The sequence below is a fragment of the Schistocerca cancellata genome, chromosome 5, assembly GCF_023864275.1.
Source record: "Schistocerca cancellata isolate TAMUIC-IGC-003103 chromosome 5, iqSchCanc2.1, whole genome shotgun sequence".
Classification (NCBI taxonomy): domain Eukaryota; kingdom Metazoa; phylum Arthropoda; class Insecta; order Orthoptera; family Acrididae; genus Schistocerca; species Schistocerca cancellata.
Genome location: NC_064630.1, coordinates 382,124,951 through 382,152,606, shown reverse-complemented (window position 1 = coordinate 382,152,606; position 27,656 = coordinate 382,124,951). Strand labels below are relative to the sequence as shown.

Genomic DNA, 27,656 nt, shown 5'->3' with positions numbered 1-27,656 from the left:
TGTGTATGGCTATTCTTTCTTCTACTGAATGTTTGGTGTTCTGAAGAAGGGACCTGGGGAAGGGTGGTGAGGCTAAGTTGGAGGTTTGGAATTCCTGGAATGTGACCACCAGTTGGAGACGGAGAGGTGGAGGATCATGGTTGGATGGTGGTATGAGCTGGAAGATGCATGATTCAATGTTGGAATTAGGTACGTTTTTGTTGGAGGGATTGGCGGTAAAGAATTGCTTCCATTGCTGGGATCAGGAGAAGGAGAGTAGGTCTTTGACAGGTCCAGCATGGTTAAATTTGGGTGTAGGGCTAAAGGTAGGGCCCTTGGATAGGACTGAGGCTTCTCTGGAGCTGACAATTAGGGGTATGTTTTGGCTCCAGATTTCGACAGCTGTCATCCCCTTCACACTAAAAAATTCCTCCCCTACCGTCTGGCCACCTGGGGATGGCGTATCTGGAATGATAAGAACTCCCTGCTCACTATGCTGAGGGTCTCACCAAGGCCTTCACGGACAGGTATACCTCACACCTAATCTGCAAACAGATATACCATGTCATTTCCCCTCACACTCACAATCTTCCCACCAACCCCAAGAACCAGCCCAATCCCAATCCTTTGCCACAAGGATCATACCTGTGTCTAAGACCAAGTGCAAGATTTGTCCAATCCACCCACCCAGCACTTAGTATTCCAGTCCTGTTGCAGGTTTAACCTACTCAATCAGGGGCCGGGTCGCCTGTGGAAGCAGCTCTGCTACAATCATTGCACAGCTTTTTATATTGGTATGACTACCAACTAGCTGTCCACCAGGATGATTGGCCACCAACAAACTATGGCCAAGAGCAAAGTAGACCACCCTGTGGCACAACGTGCAGTGGAATGTAACATGGTTGATTTCAATGGCTGCTCCACCACCCAAGCCATCTGGATCCTCCCCTCCACCACCAGCTTTCCTGAACTGCATGGATGGGAGTTATTAAGACACATTCTCCGATTCTGTAATTATCCCGGCCTCAACCTACGGTAAAATGCTGTCCCCACACCCTCCACCCAACAGTTTCAACTCTATGCCCTATCACCACCTCCCTATTCTTGTCTCCCACCCTCTTTGTTTGCTGCCCTCTATGCCCTCTACCAGTGAGCCTGTGCATCTTTCCCCTCTCCTCTCCTTTTTCACTGCTCTTTTCCCCACCTCCCTGTCCCAAAACCTCCTGACACTGCACTCCCCCCACCCGTACACTTCCCCCATCTGTATACTGCTATCCCTTCCCCTTCGTTGTTTCATTATTTCTTTATGTTGCTCTTTTTCCACTCAGAATTTTTGTGAATGTGAATTCAATTTTATATATCTAAAAAGAAAGATGATGAGACTTACCAAACAAAAGCGCTGGCAGGTCGATAGACACACAAACAAACACAAACATACACACAAAATTCTAGCTTTCGCAACCAACGGTTGCCTCGTCAGGAAAGAAGGAAGGAGAGGGAAAGACAAAAGGATTTGGGTTTTAAATCCTTTTGTCTTTCCCTCTCCTTCCTTCTTTCCTGACGAGGCAACCGTTGGTTGCGAAAGCTAGAATTTTGTGTGTATGTTTGTGTTTGTTTGTGTGTCTATCGACCTGCCAGCGCTTTTGTTTGGTAAGTCTCATCATCTTTCTTTTTAGATATATTTTTCCCACGTGGAATGTTTCCCTCTATTATATTCATATCATTAATTTGAACCCAACAATCACGTTTGTTATTGAATTCAATTTTATATATATTAAATTCACATTCACAAAAATTATGACTGGAAAAAGAGTGAGATAAAGAAATGGTGATTAAAATGATGTGACAAAGGTAAAGAAATAAAAAGTAAATGTAAACCACTTAATCGAATAAAAATAATGATCAAAATCATTTCGATAAAGATTTTTAAAATGAAAATGATACTTCTGACAAGATTCAAACCCACAACCTCCTGCAAGTGAAACCCTTACCCTATCCATTGTATGCCACACGACTTTTTTAATGCTATTGAGGATCACACAGAATTCAGTAATATTTTTGTCAATTAGTCACAAACAATGTTTCACCAGTGTGAACGGTTCCTGGTTGTGATACCTTGGATCTTAACCTACATCACCATGTATTTGGTTTCAAAAAATCACAGGGTGCATATGACCCAGGACAACAGGGAGATCCGGGAAAAACCTGGGAATTTTTTCATCCGGGAGAAAACTGGGAAAAACCCGGGAGTTTTTTAGAATTCCAGGAATTTTTCATTGTTTTAGTTTTCAGTTAAATTTTTGTAACATTGACCGGTAAGAATCAATACTCTAACAAAGGATATTACTGTATTTCACTACTGCAGAATAATACTGCAGCAATAAAACTTGAAAGATAGAGAGAGAGAGAGAGAGAGAGAGAGAGAAAATGAAAATAAAACAAAGTTGTCAAGGAAATGCACCATATACAGCAACAAAACACAGTGCTCACACAAGTGTCTGCAAACAGCAAAATGTGTCAACGGCTTTAGGAAGACGATGCAATGCTTCATAACAGCAAATTGCCTCCGATTAGCGTGACGTCACAACTGCTTACAGTAGATTCATTTGAGCAGTTGCTAGCAAGCTCATGCGCATGCGCAGTTGAGTCGCGTGTGAGTAGTACCTTCTCCAGCTTTTTTGCCAGAACGCTACACTGGTAAAGGCCAGTTGTACAGTCCCCGGCTAGCAGCCGCTGAAGTTCTATTGTGGGAGCAGCGCGGAAAACGCGTTGTGCGAACACGTAATAACACCTAACCAGGGAAAAAACGCAGAATAACTAAAACGGTGATTGTGGCAGGATTAGACAAGTTAACCGGAGAATAAGTTTTAACCCTTGCAGGAATATTCACAGAATTAGTGATGACAAGATTGTTAGAATGAGGAAGGAGAAGAAACGGGGACATCACACAAATTTTGGAAGAATATGATGATTCCAAATTTATATAAAAATTTCGTACTACTGCTTCAGAAGCTAGAGCGTATGAATGAAATGTGAAACTATTTCTTAACATGAAACTTTTTGCTTGTAGTAGGCCTAATAGGCATTGATTATATTCTGTCGTGTTATAAAAATGACCATTTGTGCCAAAACAGTGTCGTTTATTCAGTGTTTGTTACAATTGCTGCAATATTAGGCAGACCTATTTCGTGACCAAATACACGTAATCAGATTGAGAAACCATGCTAGTCTTGGGTTCTATTCGTATTAATAGCATTTTCAGTATTAGACAACATTTGGTTTTTTCATGTAGCAAAACGTTTGACAAACTTTGTTGAGCTAATAGATTCTTACCCAAAAGGAAAGCACGCCATGTAAAGCTGTACTAAGGTTAGTAATAAAAACAATGCAAGGACTTAAGGATTGAAGAAATGTGTACTGTCTTGCTTGTCTATTGTCTTTACTGGTTTCATTTATCCTATATTTAATTTTATGTCACACAAATCATACAAGTTATTAGCTAACAGGCAATAAAGAGTGCAAATTTTCTCAAGAGTTACTGTTCTCCCGGTTACAAATAATCCCATCCAGTATTTATTGTGAGTTTCTTCTAAACGGGGGCAGGTTGTCAAACTGGGCAATCGGGTGCAGAAGAGGCACCTCAGGAAATTTTAATTTCCACTGTCCTGAATATAATTTGATGGCATCCATTACAAAATGTTACATCTTTGAGTTCCACAGAACGAAATACAGAGACGTACGATAGAATGCTGTGTGAAGAGGCGTGGGACTGCATTTGGGCACATTTAAGACCAAACAATGTCTTACATTTCCTCAAACACATATATTTTATGTATCAGACTCTTCAGTAAGATGTGCACTACAAAATGGACATTTTTTGAAAAGTCGAATTTTTTTTTTTTTTTTTTTTTTTTTTTTTTTTTTTTTTCGTGGCCTACCTCAAACGCTCAAGGGGGGGGGGGGGGCGGCACTATCTAGTATTGCCCCGGTTCGGAAATATCGTAGATCTGGTGCAGGTCTACAGAGCAGTCTTAAGTTGTAATGGGTAATTGGGTAGTCTCACGTGACCATGTTTACGTTTGGTGATTTTGCTGTTTTCTTTTCGTTGATTGCTCTTACGTCAAATGAAACAAAACTGGTTTCTGTGACCGGGAGCTATCAAGTGAATTACATAATTACGGAAGGCTAAAATATGTTATTAGTTTCAGATTTTATTTTATTTCCCCTTTCTGATAGTCAAGCATTAATCGCATTGCAGAACAATGAAGTTATTTCTGTCGATTTGCTAAAGAAATTTGGTTTTTATTAATCTTTTCTGCTGAACCAGCCAATTTATTTGAAATGGAGTGTTTAATTCCACACTATTGGCTAGTTTCAACTGTTCACGTTTTCATCTTCTAGAACGTATGGCATTATGCCATAATAAAGAGCCAAACGTGAGATAATGCAGTACTGGTAATCCAAGAATATTTACATACGAATGTGCACTTTAAGCCGAATTATGCATTTTAGTGTGGTTCACGAAATACCCGTGCTTTTAGAGCATCCTCTAATGTCTTGTTTCTTTTATGACATTATGTAAGACGCTTGTTATCAGGCACCCTCTGGCAAGTACTGGAAAATATTGTGAATGGTGGTTTGAAAAGCGTTACTTTCAAAGTAAATTTCATTTTACGCAAGATGAACTATGTGCGAGAATGTACAATGAATTTCATAAATCCCAGAGCTTTTGACTCTTCATTTAAAAATCAACTCTTTTGAGTACGATGATTTAGAATAATTTTGAGCCCAGACGATCTAACATTTATGTCATTCTTAGACATTTTACTGGCACATTTGTGTGATGTATCTTAAAGTGTAACACATGCAAAAACGGGGCAAAATTATATGTGGAAGCTTTTCTTTTCTTGTAGCAACACTACGTATATTAATTTAAACCATTAACTTTCCATATTGTGTGTTCGCGTTACCTAACAGTGATGTTGCTTTTGGCAGACTACATCACGTGTCCTATGTTCTGAATATCCGCTGTCATCGGCTGGCGAGATCACATGACGTGAGCTGTGACTGGCTTACAAAAGCACATCGCAATGACGATTTCAATGCTTCGGAAAGTAACATGTGTTGTTTGGTGGAATTCTATTTATACTTTCGTAATACGAAAATGTGCAGTGTACATGTTGCTGCACCTCAGACGTCTTCCCACATATCCATGATGTCCTACTCCACCTGCAACGGCAGGGGAAGGAGGTTTCTTTCTGCTGGGTGCCGGGGCACGTGGGTATTAGGGGAAACGAACTGGCGGATGTGGCTGCCAAAGATGCATGTTCCCTCCCTCGTGTTGTTGAATGTGCTGTCCCCCTCCCTGCTGTTACCTCCCTTTTGCGTTTTCGTGTTATGCGTTAATGGGAAGAGGAGTGGCTGGCAGTCGGTGAAAATAAGCTGCGTCTGGTCAAGGCCACCATGCGGCCATGGCGTTCGTCCTACCAGTCATGCAGGCGGGATGAGGTTCTCCTCACTCGCCTCCGCATCAGGCACAGTCCCTTAGCGCATGTTTTTTTACTCCGGTGGGAGGAGCCCCCAATCTGCAGTGCTTGTGGTGTCCAGATTACTATCCGCCACATTTTACTTGACTGTCTTATTCTCTGACCAGAGGGTGGCGGTTTCCTTGCCACCAGATTTGCCCTCTATTTTGCGAGACGACGCAACGACTGTGGTTAAGGTCTTATGGTTTTGTGTCCTGTCCAATTTGTTGCCTCTGATTTTAGGGAGAGGATTTTAATGTGCTGCTGGGTGACTGGTTCACCCGGGTTTTAGGTAAGAGGTCCACGGGTCACGATTACCTACTTGTTTCACTTCGATTTCTATTCTCTTTTCCTTGTGTTTCCTTTCCTTTTTAGTCCGTTTCTTCTCCTCTTATTTTGCCTCTGTATGTGAGGATTTGGAACTGCGTCAGGTCTGTGTCTTTTAACCGTTCTCCTTGTTCGCTGTCCGTCTTCGTCCCTTCAGCGCATGTGTTACTTTTTCTATGCGTTTGGGCGCTGATGACCATGCTGTTTAGTGCCCGAAAACCTCAAAACACACACACACACACACACACACACACACACACACACACACACACACACACACATATACTTTTAACCGGGAAAAATCTGGGAGTTTTTTTTTTTTTTTTTTCCTCGTCCACGTATACACCCTGAGTCAGTACCACCACTGGGGACCTCTCCTTATTAGCTGAAGTCAGGAAATGGCGCTGAAATGGAAGATGACAGAGAGAAGGCCAAAATTCTTTATTTTATTTGTCTAAAGTTGTTTCATTCAAGAACTTTGTACTGTTTTTCCTCCTTTCAGTCATCGCATGAACACCAGAATGACAGATATCGAGGTGAGTGACTAGAGAATAGAAACACCATTAAACTTGCTCAGCAGATTCGTCAATCTGATGGACATAACTATAGGTCTATATTGCTGATACCAATGTCTCTTCAAATTTAAAAACATGTTATTTGCTTTCTTGAGACAGAAAATTCCCTTGATGAATTAATAGGATTCAGCAAACATTGATAGTGTGAGGCCCCACTTGTGCTGTTTGTCCATGATACCAAGAAGGCAGTAGGAGCAAGCACTCTGGCTGATGTGTCCCTTAACTTCCAGTAGGCATTCGACACAGATCCGCTGTGTTGCCCAGTTAACTAAATACACTGAGACAACGAAAGTCATGTGATAGGAATGAACTCGCATACAAATGGTGGTAGTATTGCGTACAGAAGGTATAAAACGGCAGTGCATTGGCGGAGCTCTCATTTGTACTCAGGTGATTCAGTGAAAAGATTTCCGATGTGTTTATGGTCACACAAAGGGAATTAATAAACTTTGAACACAGAATTATAGTTGGAGCTACATGCATAGAGTTGTCAGTGCTAATAAACAAGTAACACCGCATGAAATAACTGCCGAAATCAATGTGGGATGTATGACTAACATATCTGTTAGGACAGTGCAGCAAAATTTGGCATTATGGGCTAAGTGCCCTTGCTAACAGCATGACATTTCCTGCGGCACCTCCCCTGGAATTGTGAACATATCGATTGGACCCTAGGTTACTGGAAACATATCGATTGGCCCCTAGAAGATTGTAAAACTGTGGCCTGGTTGGATGAGTCTGATTTCAGTTTGAAAGAACTGATGATAGGGTTAGTGTAGCACAGACCTGACAAAGCCATGGGAGAAGAAAAAGGAAATTGTAAAAGAAGAGTGTGTGTGTGTGTGTGTGTGTGTGTGTGTGTGTGTGTGTGTTATATATATACAAAAAACCACTACCCTTGGTTCTCTTTTCTTTCTTTTCATTCTTAATAATAAAGCCAATAGACAACACACATATGTTAAGTGTAAAAATTTCTTAACGTGTGATGTCAGGAACATTGTCCTATCTCTTGTTGTATTTGATAAAGTATATATTATAACAGTTAAAACTTTTTATGAAGTACTTATTTATATAAATGCCCAGATTTAGGGCATTTAAACCTGTTCCAGGCAAATACCCATTTATAAATGTCCTGCCCACTGGGCATTTATTCAGCCCACACCAGTAAGCACACCAGAGATGATGTCATCATCGTTGTTGATGTCGTTGTCTTCATTCTGATGACTGGTTGAAGCAGCTCTCCACACTAGTCTATCCTGTGTAAGCCTTTTCATCTCCAAATGACCTCCGCAGCTTACATACATTTGAACCTTCTTACTGTATTCATTTTACATATAATGTGAGACTTTATGATCATCTGTTGCCTGAGTGTTTAGGAAGGGTGTTACTGGTTTGTGTGTCAAGGAATCAATAACAGAGAGGTGTAAAAAGTTTTGTAAAAGCAAAGTAAGATGTAACATATGACAGAGTTTGACAATTGAGTAAGGGGCTCAGAAAAAATGATGAGAGTAAAGTTATAAAATGATGGAAATTCCTGGACGGAAACATGTGTAAAATGAGGGAAAAGCAACTGCTTACTTAGAGGCCTGATACATGGCACTCAGAAACACGTAATAGAAAACTGTTAACAGTAGCTTTTGAGCTCTTGCTCTTTTGCTAGTAAGAGTGCACACAGATACTAAAGCGTACAAACTGTGTGTGTGTTGCTGACAAAAGCTATAATTGTGTGAATCTTTTTGTTGTGCCTATCACGACTCAGCATCTCTGCCATATGGTGAGTAGCAACTTTCCTTCTGTAATATTGTTATTCAATAGTAATTATAAATAGAGTAACTAAGGCAAACAGACTGGAAGCTGCACAAAAAAATCCTTCTGTCCAAAAGTTAATATTGATTATTGATAGTAATCAGTTTGAAAATATTGGGTATTTGTTAATGTGAACAGAAAATTATGTATCATATTGTTCTCTTTTATTTTTAGAGAAACTTAGTGGAGAAAAGTTAGATGTGCCTGAAGTGACACAGTCAGAAGAGGGTCAGAAGCAGAAGTTAGGAATTGTTCTAGCTGCTACCAACAGGGTAAGTTCACTTGGTACCTTTAGTTTGTATCACTGCACTCTACATGAATACTGAGGTTATTCTCCTTTGTTTTGCTACTGAAACTGGTATTTTTTAAAATTTCTACAATTTATTGTAAGATAAATAGCAATTGAATTAGAGTTAGCAACTGTGTTAAAGACATATAGTGCACCCATTGCCATGTTGTGGAGCAGTTTGGTTTTTACTTGACAGAGACTGCCGGTATTAGAATACATAGCATGTATGCTGGGAGAGATGTTTGACCTCTGTACCTCATAGTACGGTGGCACTTCTCATTGTTTGGTTGCTCACATGTGGTTGTTATGCAGCATTGAATTGGCAAAAAATGTGTTGTAATGTAGTCCTCCTTTCTACTTTTACAATCCCTGACAGTGGATAGTGCCCCCTATAAACTACACATTGTTGCCCATGGGGGTTGACTAAGGCAGAAACAATTTTCCGGCAAACCATCTACCCTCGACATAGTGACAATTGAAGAGTTCATTGCCTGAAGTTTAGAGTCATCCTTAATATATAATATATAGTATTAAGTCAGTTGCTTATTTCACACTGCCCACCGAAAAGAAAAGATAAGAAACTGATGCTTATTTTTAATAAGCCAAAGTGAAATAATTGCAAGGCAGAACTGCGAACTGTATTACTCAGCAAAGTGAAGTTATAAATCTAGGCACAGGGGCAGCAATATCATGTTTATGCCCAAGAAATAGGGAGCAGGAAGTAATACTGGTGTACACTCCAGTATTACCCGCATGGATAAAGTCATTGCGAGTAATCAACTGAAAGTATTTTGTATGGTGTTCTAGAGTATTTAAAATTATTAATGTTGTTCAGAGCAGTAGTGTGGCATAGAGGTTAAGACATATTTATGACAAACAAGAGGTTGTAAATTTGAACCCCTTCAGGTGCTTATAAAATTTTATTTATAAAAATTTACCTTAATGGCTTTATTCATTAGTTTCATTAAATTTATTGTGTTTATTTTACTTCTAACCTTTGCCGTGTTATTTTAACCATTGTATTAACATTTTTACATGTCCATCACATAATAGATGACATTTTTTCAAAAGTTGATCCCACTCCTCCCCTTGTGAGTTACTGAATGTTTTGTCACTAGCATTGCAGATGAAAGTGTTTGCCAGTAAGAGAAAGTGGATAGAATTATTTTCAAATTTGCATGCTATGAAGGATAATACAGTTGTTGCCAATTAGTTTTGTTAATTTAGAAAACATTTTAGCTTTTTTGTGTTTTGTTTTGTGAAAGATAAAATATGACCCTCTTCAAATAAATAAAGAAAAGATTTCATGGTCCATTTCTGAGTGGTAGTCAAATATTTTGATTTTTGAGTCACATATGAAAAATTAACTCGTAATGAAACCCATGTCAGTGCCTGCATGCACAACAATTAAACACAGACTGGCACTTTTATTCGACAATAATCCTTGTGTGCTGTCACTTTGTCAACATTTATTTACAGGCTAATGTGTGTGAAACACATTTCACCTAAGAAGTAAACCACTGGCAGCTTAGATTCTGATGCTTCATTCTTTCAAAAAAATCTAACGTAGTATGCCCTTCTTCTTTCACACATAACACATTGATTTCGGCACCTTTCAGAACTCAGTCTCATACACAGAAAAGTTCTTCTAAGAGTTCCATCGCTAGCCTTGAAGTTCAGTTTTGTGTAACAAAAGCTGTGCAGGTTTTGCAAAGTTGGTATGTCTTTATATTGTTCGCAATAACTGTTGAAATTGCTATCTGATTGTACATATATCTATATCATCAGTGGAATACTTATTGTGAACACCTTGCCTCTCCTTCTTTGGTGCAGGAATGTGAACTCGACTCTGCTCTGATGTGTGTCATTCCTTCCGTAATTTGCAAACCATCCTCTTGCTCACCTTTAATGTTTTGGCTGCATGTTCCATTGCCTTCTCCACTGGCATGATAAATCCCTTCTCTGCTAATCATCAACAAATGTAATCATGCTAACCATAAACCATCTCGCCTGTTTGCAAAGAATTTTTTGAACTCACTTCTGTTCCTGCACTGTGGTATAACAATACACATTACTTTAATCGGAGTGTGACTAAATAATGTGTTAGTCCCTGCTATTGCTGCATTTCCTCTTTGTCTTGTCGGGTTGTTCTTTAAAGTCTGTTTTCTCTGTTCTGCAGTATATTATTTTGAACATTTGTGGCAATGTAAAGCAGTAAGTTAGTCAGTAACTTGGAGTACTTACACCTTCTTTAAACTGAGCCACTGAAGCATGTCTCATAGTGAGATGGCTGAATTTCATGAGCCAAAGCCTGCAAAAATATCTCACTTCACATGCTTTTACTCTGTTTTTAAATATAATCATTGCTATATATATATTTGTAATATTTTGCAGGTATTGGGACTTCCCCGTTGGTCACAACAAAAATGGAGTGTTGAAAGTATTCATTCAAAGAATATTGTTGCAATTTTACATTTGCTTGTTGCTCTGGCCCGTCATTTCAGAGCACCTGTTCGCTTACCTGAAAATGTAGCTGTCCATGTTGTTGTTGTACAGGTATGAACTATGAACTAAATATTTTATGTCATTCTTTTGCCAATTGAAGTGTAAATAATTTAGAGTCAGTTACATTGATAGGCAAAAAAATAATTTAAAGAATAATATACGTAGAGTGTAGTAAAGCTTGTATGCAGTGTTTTGGCGAAGTGTAGCTGACTCTCATTTCGTCTCTTCCTTGTATGTAACTATTAATTTGACAAAATGCACGCATGGTGGCTACCTTTCTCAGAATAGTTATTATGATGCTTTCCTTAGTTACATTTCTGCAGTGATTTATGTATATCTTGTTGTTATTCTTTAACACAGAATTGGATTAACCATATTCTCAACAAAATCTTCATATAATAGAGTGAGACTGGTTAGCAATTTTCTCCTATTTCAAGTTTTTGCATAGTTTGGTCTGAGCAGCATCTCCTCCTTTGGCCGTGTGCAAAAAATTTAGAATTGAATCAGCAAAGAGGAGTTACATTCGTGGAAGAGGTGTTTAAACAGCAGCTGAAAAAACAAGATGTCCAATCCTTCTCTTAACAGTATTTGCTATTAGTACAAGCACAAACATATATCCCACTGAGAAGGGAAGCCATGTAATCAATCATTAGCTTTATAAAACATCTGAAGAGAGAAGCTAAAGCAGACTGTTGAGTGCTACTATATTACTTTATGCTGCCCCTCTCTCTCCTCTTCAAGTCTGATCTAATAATATATTTTCTTTTGCTGATAGGTTTTAAGAAGCAGACAATGAAAGGCTCGATTGATAACAGTTAATCTACAATCCATTATCTAAATTGTTACGCATTTCAAGATCAGTTTAAGTACACTCAATTTTAACATCATTCTACACGGCACAGAATGACATTAATCACTTCACACTGAAATTTTAAGTCTGTCCCAATGGGACTCAGATATTTCCAGAATGAAATTTTCACTCTGCAGTGGAGTGTGCACTGATGTGAAACGTCCTGGCAGATTAAAACTGTATGCCAGACCGATACTCAAACTTGAACCTTTGCCTTTTGCCGGCAAGTGCAAAGATAATTAGTGCTAACACATTAGTGATGGTGGTCACCAAATGACAACAACAGACTTCCTGGCAGATTTAAGCTGTGTGCAAGATTGAGACTTGAACTCAGGACCTTTGCCTTTTGCGGGTAAGTGCTCTACCAACTGAGCTATACAAACATGATTCGTGACCTGTCCTCACAGCTTTAATTCTGCCATTAACTCATCTCCTACCTTCCAAACTTCTCAGGAGCTCTACTGCGAACCTTGCAGAACTAGCACTCCTGGAAGAAAGACTATTGCGGACACATCGCTTACCCACAGTCTAGGGTACATTTCCAGAGTGAAATTTTCCCTCTGCAGTGGAGTGTGCACTGATGTGAAACATACTGGCAAATTAAAACTGTGTGCCAGACCGAGACTTGAAATTGGACCTTTGCCTTTTGCGGGCAAGTGCAAAGATAATTAGCGCTAACACATTGTTGGCAGCCGCCAATTGGCAACAACAGACTGTAGCCTTCTATTCACCATGAATTCAATGAAAAAGGAAAGACCCAAACAGATAGCAAAGAAATCATAATTAAATATTAATATATTTAAAAAGAAAGATGATGAGACTTACCAAACAAAAGCGCTGGCAGGTCTATAGACACACAGACAAACACAAACATACACACAAAATCTAGCTTTCGCAACCAATGGTTGCCTCTTTCCTGACGAGGCAACCATTGGTTGCGAAAGCTAGATTTTGTGTGTATGTTTGTGTTTGTCTGTGTGTCTATCGACCTGCCAGCGCTTTTGTTTGGTAAGTCTCATCATCTTTCTTTTTAAATATATTTTTCCCACGTGGAACGTTTCCCTCTATTATATTCATATCATTAATTAAATATTAAATAATATAAACCAACAGGTCACATGGATTATATACTCTTAACGAATGTGATTATATGAAAACATAACTTCAGAAAATAAATAAAAGATATTAGAAAAAAATCTTCAAAATATGGTATTCAAGGAAGTGTAAGTGGAAAAACTGGAAAAAATACTATTATTTACAGACTTTGTCTATCATTTAGAACTACAACAATTAATACGAGGACATGCTTTAGTGCAAAAAATCTGAACTGCTTGTTTATAAAAACAAATCCTTATTTATACTTTTAAGAACTGTTATTATTTATTTAAAATTTCCGGGCTGATAGGCCGTGGTCGAAGTATAAAACACTCTCCTGACGTTTCATCTCCGCAGTTCACCGCTTTACCTCCGAGGATGTCTCCCGCAGTCGGAGACGAAACGTCAGGAGAGTGTTTTATACTTCGACCACGGCCTATCAGCCCGGAAGTTTTAAGTGAAGACAATACCGGCCGTGAAAGCTTACATTGTATGTTATTATTTACGTAATGTAATTAGAAAAATGAGTAAAGGATGTATATGAAATTAATCCATTGTCTGCTAATTGCAACAGAGCGAAGAATTGTCTTTTCTCCAACAAGATTTTAAAAAAATATCTTTCACAGAAAGAATTAATAATGTTCAGATCAACATATTCCACCAGCCTATTTTGTTACTTCTAGTCTTTCTTTAAACAAAATCCATTATGTTCAGAAAATTGTATTTTGAGAGAGAATAATCCTCTAACAAGATGGTCATTGTAGACAAACATTAACTAAGTACACAATCATGCAGCAAGAGTAATCATATCAGGTATAAAATGTATCTACAAAATGTGTTATCTTCCAAAGTTAATCTAGTCAGTTTAGAAATGAAGAAAGAAAATTAGAAAGAGGCAGAGATAATTTGTGGCACACAGTTTACATAAGTAAATATGTATTTGTGTATAACTAGCATCAAAGTTTTTATGTGTCCAGACTAAACGCATTTAATATCACATTATTTCATTTGTGTCATTCACTGCACTTGCAGGTATCCGCTTTGTAAAGAACATGGGTAACATTTAATTCATTACACACAATGAAAGGCTCATATTATTGTTGCATCTCAAATGGAAATGTTGATAAACAAACAGCTTTGATGTTGCTCACAGTGGATCGACTGGTGCACAGCCTGGGCTATCCAATGTAGATTGGCGGTGCCACTTAGCAGAAGATACACCAACTCCTGGGGTCATTCAAAGTAATGTCAGACCCCTCCTGCGAACCACCTTATTGCTTGGGGGTGATGTGCTGTGTACCAACACCATTCAAATGATGTGCTGTGCACCAACACCATTCAAACGTAAAGAAAACAAAAACGAAACACTTGCTGCCCACACCATTGAACGTGTAAATGATAGTCACACACAAAAATTAGTTTGAAACCCTGTTAATGAATTTCTACACAAGTCAAAGTCGTCATGTTATCTCTCAGCAGTAAACTTGAAATTTCTTCTTCTTCCCTTTTCAGTTACTTTTTCTCTTATTATTTCCAAAATTAGTTTACAATCCTCATCTTTTTATTCATACTGTTTTTGATCTACCATTCCAGTGGAATTTCTCCTTTGTTGTGAAATTCCAATTCCAGTTCTCATTGTGGATTAGTAAATTATATACAGTGTTCTGCTGATCTTTGCACAAACATACACCTGAGAAAGTGCTTTTAAACTCTGCAGGTGTTGTAAATTATTCCACACTAACTTACAATATGAGTTATGTTCGAAAAATTCTGAAACATTTGTAATTTCGTGCCAGTGTTGTGTTGGAGTGAAACTGAGTTGCCATCCCTGCTCATGCCTGTGTTTGATGTATAACTGCCGGAAGTTTCATTGTTGTATTTCTGTTAGTTATTGTTCAGTGCTGTATTGAGTAGAACGTTGCGTCGCACAGTTTGCAAATTTTGAGGTGATGTAGTTAGAGAAGCAACGTGTCTGCATTATATTTTGCTTGAAACTCAAGAAACCTTTACAGAGACACACCAAATGATGCAGGAAGCCTACGGTGATGAGTGCTTAAGCTGTGCTTGGTGTTACAAATGGTTCATATGATTTAGAAATGACTGGACGGAACTTAGATGACTCTCATTCAGGAAGCCCTTAGACATCCATTGATATGCTCATGTCAGGAACATCAATGAAATTGTGTGTGTTTATTGAAAACTGACTGTCTGAGATATTGTAGAAGAATGTAACATTTCAGTCGGATCATGCCATGAGATCCTGACATGGCACCTTGGAATGCATCGTGCTGCTGCCAAGTTCATCCCATGGCTCAAGAAAGGCCTTCACCTCACAATCTGTGAAGAGCTTTTGGATCACGCAAATGAGAACAAGATCTTCCTTAAGAGAACCATAAATGGTGATGAGAAGTGAGTCTATGGTTATGATGTTGAGACCTGGGTTCAGTCTTCACAATGGGTCGGGAGAGTTTCTCCAAGACCAAAGAAAACTGAAAAGGTTAGGTTAAATGTCAAAGCCGTGCTGATAGTTTTCCTTGACTTTGAAGAATTGGTTCATTGTGAATTCACAAAAACAAAGTATTAATCGATGTTGCTATCGGGATGTCTTGCGATACCCGCAAGAAAATGTGAGAAGGAAACGGCCTGAAATCAGATGAGGTATTTTCGTAGCTCGTACATCATGATAATGCACCTGCATATTCCTCCCTGTTGGTGCGTGACTATTGTACAGAAAATGAATTCACTGTGCTGCCTCACCCTCCGTACTTTCCAGACCTAGCCCCTGCGGGTACTTTTTTTATTTGCAAAGTGAAAACCCCATTGGAAGGTTGAAGATTTGCAATAGATGCGATAAAAGAAAATTTGCAGATGGGGCACTGTGCGGTCCAGCAAGAGGTGTACCAAAACAGCTTCCAGAAGTGCAAATGGCATTGGGAGTCGTGTATCAATTGTGGAGGAGAGTATTTGAAAGTGACCATACACAATAAGTAAAATGTAAAGCATAGAAAAATTTTGTGCTCAAAAGTTCCAGAATTTTTTTGAACTGACCTCGTATGTAGTCACAAACATTACAAGTAGAGTGCACATCAACAGCAATTTGTGAAAACGAAATGCTAAATTGTCCGTCGGTAGCAAAATAGTTGATCCTTAAGTTAAGAGTAGTAATATTATTGCTAAGCACTGTTATTATTAAGTTAGTGTAGCAGTTATCATTGGAGCTTTCTTGCATCAGCAAATCAATATCCTGTCATTTCCAGCTTCAGCCAGTATCAGTATTGCAGTTTTCTTTGATCTTGTCCAATTGATCCAGCTAATTAACTTTAATTTCAAGATTGGAAGAATGTTGTCATACATCAGAAATCTACTTGCAATCTGAATTGCTTTTGTCACATGATTTTTGCATATCAAAATTGGTATAGATAATTATTGTATTTGGTTCAACAATCTGAATTTGTTGTTGCCATGAGATTGAACTTCAGTCTCCTTGGATTCTCTCTCTTCTTGTCATTGTTTACTGTCCTGCGTGTCATCAGAATGCTTGGCATTTGTTGATTACATAAGTTCATTTTTCAAATCCTTGAATAACTCTTACATTTTATAACTTTTTTATTCAACATTCCATCCAAATCTATTTTCAATTTTTGGTTTTGCTCATAGAGCTTTTTTGTTTACATATGCACTTAATTTTTGATTATCAGCCTTCAGTTAGTTACTGAGTTTCATGTTCCATGGATCACACAAGAACTATAGCTACATGCCGAATATCTACAGAGGTTTTTTCTTTAGATCGACAGTGTTGAACAGCAACCTTGCTTGTCAAAAAATTTAGTTTTACATGAGTGTGAAAAAAATTATTATCTTGATATCAAACATGTAAAGGCAACCTTAATGTTGAGTAATGAATGTCATTTTTTGTTCTGCTGTTATAATTATGTACATCATTGTTCCTTTTGTTTATAACAAGTTTAATGAGGGAGCAAATATAGTGTGAAGCAGTAGTCAAAATGATTGTGTGTGTGCACCACATATTACTCTTGCAGCAGGTTTTTGAGCAGTGATGACTTTCTTTCTTAAAGATGAGTAACCACAGAACATATTTGTTTCAGCTCATGCTTATTATCGTCTATTTTCTTGTTCAAATCTACACCCAGATTTTATAATAATTGCATTAACACATTCTGCTTTTCTACATTATCAGCATGATTGGTGCCTATTCCTGCCTCTTTCGATTTTGTGTCTGTTCTCAACTTTGAACTGTAATATTCAGCTATCTCTACAATTTGAATTTTGTCAGTTAGTCCTGATTCATCAGTGACATGTCCAAACTACCCAAATCAACACTGACCTCATTAATTACATCTTGTTTCTCACTTTGACTAGACTCTGTTATTTATAATCAGAAGAGCAGTTCACTATCTACATCTTTCCTCCAGTCCAAAGTTGCTTGAGAAATGGAGGTACCACTGAAAATGGCAAATTAACTTATTATATGTTGACACTGCACTGGGGCTCCAGATCAGAAGATCATTGCAGGATGTCAAGTCCTCGTCACCAGTCTCCATACATAAGAGTATCCCTCAGTGATGCTGTATTAACCAATGATACTTCTCTCCTCTTCAACTCGGTGATCTAATGAAACATTTTCTTTTCTTGATATCTTTTAGGAATCAGACAATGAAAGGTTTGATTAATAACAATTAATGCAGGCTCACATGCTGTACAATTTATTATCAAAATTATTACTCACTTCAAAGCCAATTTAACTACACTTTGTTTTAGCAGGATTCTGTATGTCACAATACAACATTAATCATTTCACACTGAAACCGTAAGCACATCTGAACAGAGTGGGGATAATTATCCCGAATACAGTAGTGAGTGCGGCTACACGACGACGACAGATTCTAGTTATCTACTTGCCACCTTAGTGCTATGCCAAGCACATGCACTAAGCAACAATCACTATACCAGAAAGCATTGTCAGTGGGCAAAGATTATTCTTAAATGCTGGACGTGGTAAACCAGTGGTAGCTGCAGTTATATAACACGCACCCTGTGGTAAAAGTGATCACCAAGGTCTCAAGAAATGTCTTGAAATATAACAGATATTCTTATGTGGGAGGATAAGGGATCCTCACAACATTATCTGTTTAACGTACTGTATGTTATTTAGAAAGATAAGCTAGGGAGTAATTCTTGCTGGAAATTCGGAATGTAGGTGTGGGTGTTCCTAAGTTTGTCTGTTTTTCTCATTTTTCTCTTTTCACCTTGCTTTGTTTTTATTATTATTATTGTTAATGATGCCCATTGAATTTTTTTCCTTGTGTCCATTTTGAACATTTTTATATGATCATTTCTCTCCTACACGAACTATTATATTCTATGGCCAGTGCTGTCTTTTTCTCACAGTATCACTTTTGTGTACTATCTAGTTGTAAGACAATTGCGCCGTAAAGAATCAGTGTGCATAATTAGCACCTGATATCATGTTTCAGCATCCTGTGAAACGTAATTAAGAATTGGACCTTGTATGGCCTGTTACGGTCATCCTTCTCAACCACTTTGCTTGTAAAGATCAGATTGTCGATTGACTGATTGATTGATGTGTTATTGGCCCAGTTTTATCATACAGCACAAATTGTACAAGTGATATTGGACAAGTCAAAGAAAAGTTCAATAATACATAGTATAAGCAAGTAGTAGGCAAATTAAAAGGAGTAGGTGAATATGGACTGGGAGTAAGGAATGAAAGAGGAAGCTGCCTGGTAGAATTTTGCTCAGAGCATAACTTAATCATAGCTGACGCTTTGTTTAGCAATCATTAGAGAAGGTTGTATACTTGGAAGAGAGATGGAGACACCAAAAGGTTTCAGGTTGATTATATAATGGTAAGACAGAGATTTACGAACCAGGTTTTAAATTGTAAGACATTTCCAGGGGCAGATGTGGACTCTGACCACAATTTATTGGTTGTGGACTGTAGATTAAAACTGAAGAAACCGCAAAAAAAGTAGGAATTAGGAGATGGGACGTGGATAAACTGAAAGAACCAGAGGTTGTAGAGTGTCTCAGAGGGAGCATTAGGGAACTATTGACAAGAACAGGGGAAAGGAATACAGTAGAAGAAGAATGGATAGTTTTGCAAGATGTAATAGGATCAAGTAGGTAAAAAGACAAGGGCTGGTAGAAATCCATGGGTAACACAAGAGATATTGAATTTAATTGATGAAAGGAGAAAATATAAAAATGCAGTAAATGAAGCAGGCAAAAAGGAATACAAATGTCTCAAAAATGAGATTGACAGGAAGTGCAAAATGGCTAAGCAGGAATGGCTACAGGACAAATGAAAGACTATGGGAACGATAGTTGCTGCCTGTAGGAAAATTAAAGAGACCTTTGGAGAAAAGAGAACTACCTGCATGAATATCAAGAGCTCAGATGCAAAACCAGTCCTGAGCAAAGAAGGGAAAGCAGAAAGATGAAAGGAATATATACAGGGTTTATACAAGTGCAGTATACTTGAGGGCAACATTATGGAAGTGGAAGATTAGTAGACGAAGATGAGATGGGAGATAAGATACTGCATGAATAATTTGACAGAGCACTGAAGAATGTAAGTTGAAAGAAGGCCCTGGGAGTTGACAACATTCCGTTAGAACTACTGATAGTCTTGGGAGAGCCAGCCATGACAAAACTCTTCCATCTGGCGAGCAAGATGTATGGGACAGGTGAAATACCCTCAGACTCCAAGAAGAATGTAATAATCCAATTCCTAAGAAAGCAAGTCCTGACAAGCGCGAAAATTACCAAACAATCAGTTTAATAAGTCACGGTTGCAAAATGCTAACATGAATCCCTTACAGAAGAATGGAAAAACTGATAGAAGCCGACCTCGAGGAAGATCAGTTTGGATTCCGGAGAAAAGGAGGAACATGCGAAGCAATACTGATTGTACGACTTCTCATAGAAGATAGGTATTTGTAGACTTAGAGAAAGCTTTTGACAGTGTTGAATGGCATACTCTCTTTCACATTCTAAAGATGGCAGTAGCAAAATACAGGGAGCAAAAGGCTATATACAATTTGTACAGAAACCACATGGCAGTTGTAAGAGTCAAGGGGCATGAAAGGGAAGCAGTGGTTGAGAAGTGAGTGTGATAGGGTTGTAGCCTACCCCCAATGTTATTCAATCTGTATATTGAGCAAGCAGTAAAGGAAACAAAAGAAAAAATTGGAGTAGGCATTTAAGTCCAGGGAGGAGAAATAAAAATTTGAGGTTTGCCGATGACTTTGTAATCCTGTCAGAGCCAACAAAGGACTTGGAAGAGCAATTGAATGGAATAGACAGTGTTTTGAAAAGGAGGATGTAAGATGAACATCAAAAAAGCAAAACGAAGATGATGGAATGTAGTCGAATTAAATCAGGTGATACTGTGGGTATTAGATGAGGAAATGAGACACTTGAAGTAGTAGAGTTTTGCTATTTGGAGAGCAAAATAAATGATGATTGTTGAAGTAGGGAGGATATAAAATGTAGATGGGCAATGGTAAGAAAAGAGTTTCTGAATAAAAGAAATTATTAACATCGAGTATAGATTTAAGTGTCAGGAAGTCCTTTTTGAAAGTATTTGTCTGGAGAGTAATGATATATGGAAGTAAAATGTGGATGATAACACTTTAGACAGCAAGAGAATAGAAGCTTTTGAAATGTGGTGGTACAGACAAATGCTGAATATTGGATGGTAGATTACGCAACTAATGAGGAAGTATTGAATAGGATTGGGGAGAAAGGAATTTGTGGCCCAACTTGACTAGAAGAAAGGATTGGTTGGTGGGACACATTCTGAGGCATCAAGGAATTACCAATTTAGTATTGGAGGGAAGAATGGAGGATAAAAACTGTAAGAGGAGACCAGGAGATGAATACACGAAGTAGATTCAGAAGGATGTAGGTTGCAGCAGTTACTCAGAGATGAAGAGGCTTAGACAGGATAGAGTAGCATGGAGAGCTGCATCAAACCAGTCTTTGGACTGAAGACCACATGAAGAAGAAGAAGAACAACAACAAAAACAACAACAACCTATTCTTACAATTAACTAGTAGCACAGTATGTCCTTGGTTCTCCCCACCCACCTGGCCTTAGTTTACGTTAGTTTCTTCCGACTCAGCATTTCTTCACTGTAACTACATTTGCTTCAATTCACTTTAGTTTTCCACATCTTTCATTGTCTTTCCCATTTATTTTTCACTACCCCCTCCCACCTCTGTTACGTACAATGCACTTAGCTTTTCACTCTTATTAACTCATGCATGATATTTAAGCAGTAATTTCTATCTGCATATTACCCTGTCTTCCACCTTTAAGCTTTTAGGTGTTCAAATCTCGTCCGATGCAAACCCCAACAGTCAGTCTTTCCTTCTCATCCCGTAAGGTAAGTCTCCCCTGAACCATGGTTCTGGGCGACTTTCCCCAAAATCTACCCCTTGTCCTAGACCTCTCCAGTCCTTTTCCTTCACCCCTCTTCCTTCCCCATCAACCCTTTTGCTTGAAGAAGGAGCCACTGGCTCCAAAAGCTTGCCAATTGCAACCATCTTTTATGTGTGTTTTCTGCTGTGGCTTGGTGAGTAGATTTTTTATCTATCCAGTTAAATAATTTAGTTTTTAAGTAACTTTTTTGCTACATATTTAGAAATTCTGGTACAGATTAGTAACAGTACTTTATTAGAAATGCCTTTAGTTTAACTTAAATTATTGGATATGTAGCAATTTTTATTTCCTCTGATATTTTATTGTATAGTATTACGCCAATGTTAATTATGCTCCTCTGATTTGCTGTTTTTCTGTGATATTTTTGGTGTATATTTCACTTCCCTCTCGTACAATAGTTGTGTACATCTTTGTTCTGTGGTAGTTTGTTTTCAAGAGGTAGTCTCTGTTGAACAAGATAGTTTCATAAATGAATAAACTTGGAACATTCAGAACATCAAGCTCGGAAAATGAGATTTTCAAGACTGCATCTTTTTATGGCCACAAATTATTGCATTCTAAAAACTCTAAAAACCTTTATGCTGTGAGTTGAGTGTTGCCAGAAACTGATTCCATATTGAAGGAATGAGTTTAACTGTGCACAGTATGCCTGCAGTACTGTTGTTTTGCTTTCTGTTGACTTTAAGTAAGCAATATACTGGTGTCTTCAGCAAATAGGATAGTTTTTTGAGGACTCTTGTATTATAGTGGACCTGAGATTGGGCCCTGCAGTATGCCATATTTTATTGGCAATCCACTAGAAAGGAAGGAGTTGTTTCTTGTTTAATTCTTAGTGTTGAATTCATACTGAAGTGATATCTTCTGCATGTGATTTTTTAGATATGAACACAACCAGTTATGTGCTACACCTTTACTAGCCATCTTTTTAAGTTTTTGAGCAGACTGTTATGATCCAGGATGTCAAAGGTTTTTGATAGTTCTAGAAAAATACCTACAGCTAATATATGTTGATCAAGGGATTTTAAAGCACAGTCTAAGAATTCAAAAATCACTATCTGTGTAGGTTTAGACTTTTAAAACCATGTTGTACTGCAAGAGGAGAACATTTATTTATGAAACTTAAAAGCATGTCATACAAGAAAACGGATAAAATAAAGCCCTAAAACAATTTTCTCTAGAATTTTTGAGAAGGGATTTAACTATGACACATGTTTGTAGTTTGATATTTTATCCAAAGAACCTTTTCTTAGCACTGGCATTCACAGTTCTCAAACATTTTCCTTGTTTCTTGCCATGGATTGTAGACCATGTATTTAGCAAGTAAGTATGCAAATAAAAACAACTGCAATGCCTTTCACACAGACTACTTCTCTACATCCTTTGTGTGACTAACACTGCCTGTGTGATGTAAACATTTAGTAACCATTTCCAGAAAACATGTTTCTTTTCACTTCATGCAGAAATAAATCTTCCATGCCATTACATTCCTGTGACAGTACTGTTAGCCGAAATCTCCAAGATCTAAAACACTGTCTCTCTCACCTCCTTCTGCCTATTTTCTCATACATAATATTCAGCCCCATGTCCAGTTTACATAAACATATTATTCCTTTATTACAACACTCACTTTTCCTTGTCTACTCCATTTCTGCCTCATCACACATACCATTGTCTTCAAAAGCAGTCAGACATTACAGTTATCTTGCTACAATCACTGTCTAGCATTCTGTTTGGATTATGTTCGAGTGAGGTGCCTTCTTATATGAATAGCTCTTTTCCAAGATAATTCCAGTCCTTTTGTTCAGTGTAATGTTATGACAGATGCTTTTTTTTTTCAACTATGGCATCTGCATTGCCCTTCAATAACTAACAACTTCTCTCTGAAACATGTAAATAATATGTCTTCTTGCCCCTCGCCCTCCTGCCAGTCGCGCTACACTTTTGCCTCACTTGCCCCTTCAAGCGCGTTTGGAAGAGTTAATATGATAACTTTTTTATCATTTACTTTAGAAATTGGTAAACTAGCAGGGAAACCGATAATAAAATGCATCAGAGGAAAAAAGAGTTTCGGCATTAAAGGAGGCTAGCAGAACATGTTTTTTGTTAACAAATGCAAAAATTATGTGGGTAAAATAAAGATGTACTGTATTGCAGGATGTAAAAAGGTAGATTGTTTTACAAAAAAAGGAGTTTTGAAACTACTACATAAAATGGCCACTAACCGCAACTATTATTTTGAAACAGGTAGCATAACATTCAGTCAGTCTTCACTGAACTTCTTTCAATTAGTTTGCACATGACAGGTGAGAAAGTACATATGCGATGAAAGACTGTCCAACAGAACAAATCAGTTTGTGGTATTTAATGTTAACGGTGTAAAATCTTATATCTATATAGAAACTGTGCGCGCGCGCGCTCACACACACACACACACACACACACACACACTCTCTCTTTCAATGAAGGTAATTGTATTGCCATATAGTGAGTATGGAAATACCTGATTCAGTTCTGGTTGATGTAGAGACTTCATGAGATGAAATAAAAATGCCATTAGCAAAAGGAAAGCATGCAGCATTAATCATCTGTTTTGTGTATTAAAAAAAAGTTCATGGGACTCAGCATACAGTGTATTGAGGAATTTGTATTGCTTTAGAAACTGGATGGCTCACTGAGCCATCGGACAGTATTAGAAGAAATAACAACTACCTATGATGACCTCGGGATGCGCTGTGAGAGAGATGCCTTCGATACATTATTTGATCATGCACCGGACAAACTGCAAGTTGTAAAAAAGGTATGTTACTAATTTAAAAGTATGCCTTGAATATTAATGATGTCAGAAAATTGAGTGAATTCTTTTGTTTACAGTCTTTGGTTACATTTGTCAACAAGCATCTGAACAAAGTAAATCTTGATGTGACTGATCTTGATACACAATTTCATGATGGTGTTTATCTAACTCTTTTGATGGGCTTGTTGGAAGGTTTCTTTGTGCCTTTATATAGTTTTCATTTAACACCACAAGATTTTGATCAAAAAGTTCATAATGTTGCCTTCGCCTTTGAACTTATGCAAGATGTGGGATTAGCTAAGCCGAAAGCTCGACCTGAAGGTATGTAGACTTCTTTATAACCGACGTTTTTTTAAACTATATATTATTTTACAGTGATCAGTCATTGTCATATAACTCTTTGTGAAATAATTTTCATGACTAGTTAACCATCCTGTTTAGAAATAGTCTATTATTCATCTGTTTTACAGTCAGGTGTTTCAAGAAGTCAATAATAATCTAATTTGTTTCCAGATATTGTCAACTTGGATCTGAAATCAACACTCAGAGTATTATATAACCTTTTCACAAAATACAAAAACTTGAGCTGAAGTTAAGCAGACTGGAGACAGTCACTGTCTAGCATAGAAATAAGCTTAACACTTCCGCTGCGGCATCGGTGCAGGTGCGCAACTCTCCAGTGCGGCCCGGCAACGTGCGAGTGTGGGCCGGTAACACTCTGAAACGGCAGGTACTTTCATGAAACTGATTCGAAAGCTGTGCTTCCACGCTATCATCACTCTGCAATTCTTCTGCAGCCTCTAAATGATAATCTCTGTGGTATGCCTCGTCCTCCCTACACAGAAAATCACTGTCGTCTAGTACACTAAGTAACTGTTCCTCTGTCAGTTTAACACTTTTCCTGCTCCTTTTCACATTGGAAGGTCCAGGTGTCTGTTCATTAGTCACCATTACGAACAATATATGTTCGATAACTGACCACACAAAGGTGTACACGCTCTCATGCTAGCTTAGACGCTGCAACTAGACTGAGTAATCAGACAGTGAGCGCGAACGCTTATAAGCGTCAGCCATACTGGCTCGTGGCCCGTTGTGACGCTTATAAGCATCAGCCGCAGTGAAGGTGTTAAGCCAAAAGCTTTACTAGTTGAGATTAACTATAATCACGGTAAACAGAAAATGAATGGTTGTCATAACAGGAACATTAAATACAGTATTGTCTTCATCAGTTTCAAAACGCATAACTTCATATTTGCTTGACACCACAGATTTAACAAAAATGTCACCTGTGGAGCATTGCTATCAGCAAAAGAACCACAGCCTACCTTTTGCTGACTGTAGATTAAAAATGTGTCTTGTCTTCTGTAACCGGACAGTGCATGTCTGTTCTTAGTTTAAGTCATTATGTGCCTTTGTTCTCCAGAAATGTGTGTTTTTTTCCATATGAATATGTAGAGTAACCAGTGTGTTTTAGTAGTCCCTTGATCTGCAACTTTTATGTACAGTAGATCACAAAAAGGAGAATAGAAAATAAGAATTAATAGGTTAGATAAGAGTTTGACAACTCTTTTTGCAAGTTAATTACTTGCTGTGCCGATAATTCTGATCTCAGATTGTTTGATGTTGTCTTAAACTACATTGTTAGACACATTCAATATGTTTTAATTAACTTCATTACATGTAATTTTTTATTTATGTTTAAAACAAGATTTTGGTAATTTGTGTGTGTCGTGTGCCTTCCATTACTTAAAATACGAATTAAGGTATAAGTAATTAATCAGTGTGTGACAATTGTCTTCCATTATTTAAATTACAAATTAATGTGGAATAATTAATCAGTGTGTGACAATTGTCTTCCATTACTTAATATACAAATTAATGTGGAATAATTAATCAATGTGTGACAATTGTCTTCCATTACTTAATCTACAAATTAATGTAGAAATAATTAATCATCTGTTGATCATTCCCTTTGCATCCCAAAACTATGATTTAATGAGATAATGATTGGCCACTAAAATGGTACTACCAATGTGATCACTGTTTCACTGGTCTGCCAGAATTGCAGTTAGTTTCATTAGATTTTGTTTACAATATTCTTTTCAATCACAGATCCTTACTAATAAAATGATTGTTTGAGGTGCACTAATAGCTTACTGCTGTCAGCTTCTGTTATCCGCTTCTGCAGGCCATTAATTTGTTGGAGTTATGTAATCTCTTACGTAGTTGTAGTAAGACTACTGGTGCTAAACTTCGAGAGGATGGATAACATGAAGAAGACATAAAATTATCACTGCCAGGAAGAAAATATATATATATATATATGTATGTAAGGTTAGTTTGTGAAGTGCCTCTTTTTCACTGTGTCATTTATATTGTGCTTCCTTTATGCTGATATAAAAATGTTTGGGAAAGATGTCGTATATGAACTAGATTCTTGCCATAAGAATTTGTATTACATTGAAAAATCTATAAATGTGTGCTAATCTATGAAATATATGTGCAGTGTTTAATAAAAGATTTTTATAAGATTCTCTCAAAATTATTTTTCTATTAAAAAACACAATCTTAGAACTTATTCTGTCCATCAAAATGGCACATACCTCGCATCAAAACAGTTTACACTGTTTTTTGGTTTCAGCTTGTGACATTAGTATATTGCTACACTGGTATCCAAAATTAAAGAACTGCTATTTTCCTGACCTGTGTCTAATTCACGATATAATCATACAAACTGTAAACAAGACCTCCGTACCATTGTGTTCTGCACAGAAGATGGCATTCTGGTTAACAGACAACCGTGCCAGTGATTATGTCAGGCACCTATGAAACGAGATAGTGTTTGCTGGGTAGCCCGACATCCACAGTCGCTGTGTACACAGTCACAGACAGTGCAGTATGGCACAGAGAAGATGCTACCAGACTCTCTGCAGTGGAGGACCTGAGAAAGAAGAAGTAGGACACTCGCAAACTGATTTGGTCCGATGGCTTAGTGTGAATTATTCTGTTATTTCTTGAATGTAGCAACAGTGTATACAGTCAGAAACTGTGTCCCAAAGACACTGTAACTGAGCACTTGTAACTTCAGAAGAGAGGACCGTTATTTGACTGTAAGGGCACGACAGTACTGCCTTAGCTTAGTACTGCACAGCAAGTGGCATGTGAGTTTGCAGCATACCCTGGACATGTATCGAGACAAATGGTGTGCAGAGACTTTGGCAGAGTGGCCTTTACTGTTGGAGACCTGCTGCTTGTCTACCTCTGACATGTCTTCACAGAAGGGAATGTCTAGAGTGGAGTCACCAACATGTTACCATGTTGGTCGAACAGTGGACCAATGTTGTTTTAACAGATGAGTCCCAATTTGAGAGTGATTCTCAATGGATTTGGGTCTGGAGGGAACATGGAACACCACTTTGGGAC

General features: G+C 37.9%; 1 protein-coding gene across 3 annotated transcripts in view; it reads left to right on the top strand.

Moving 5' to 3' along the window:
- LOC126188960 (beta-parvin) overlaps positions 1–26,764 on the top strand; it is a 107,913-nt gene extending 81,149 nt beyond the window's left edge. For all 3 annotated transcript variants that reach the window (XM_049930719.1, XM_049930721.1, XM_049930720.1), the window contains exons 5-9: positions 8,387–8,484; positions 10,896–11,057; positions 24,096–24,236; positions 24,311–24,554; positions 24,747–26,764. In XM_049930719.1, the coding sequence (XP_049786676.1) occupies positions 8,387–8,484; positions 10,896–11,057; positions 24,096–24,236; positions 24,311–24,554; positions 24,747–24,823 (722 nt within the window). In that variant the 3' untranslated portion in view covers positions 24,824–26,764. The remainder of the gene's footprint in view (positions 1–8,386; positions 8,485–10,895; positions 11,058–24,095; positions 24,237–24,310; positions 24,555–24,746) is intronic.
- Positions 26,765–27,656: the final 892 nt, after the last annotated feature.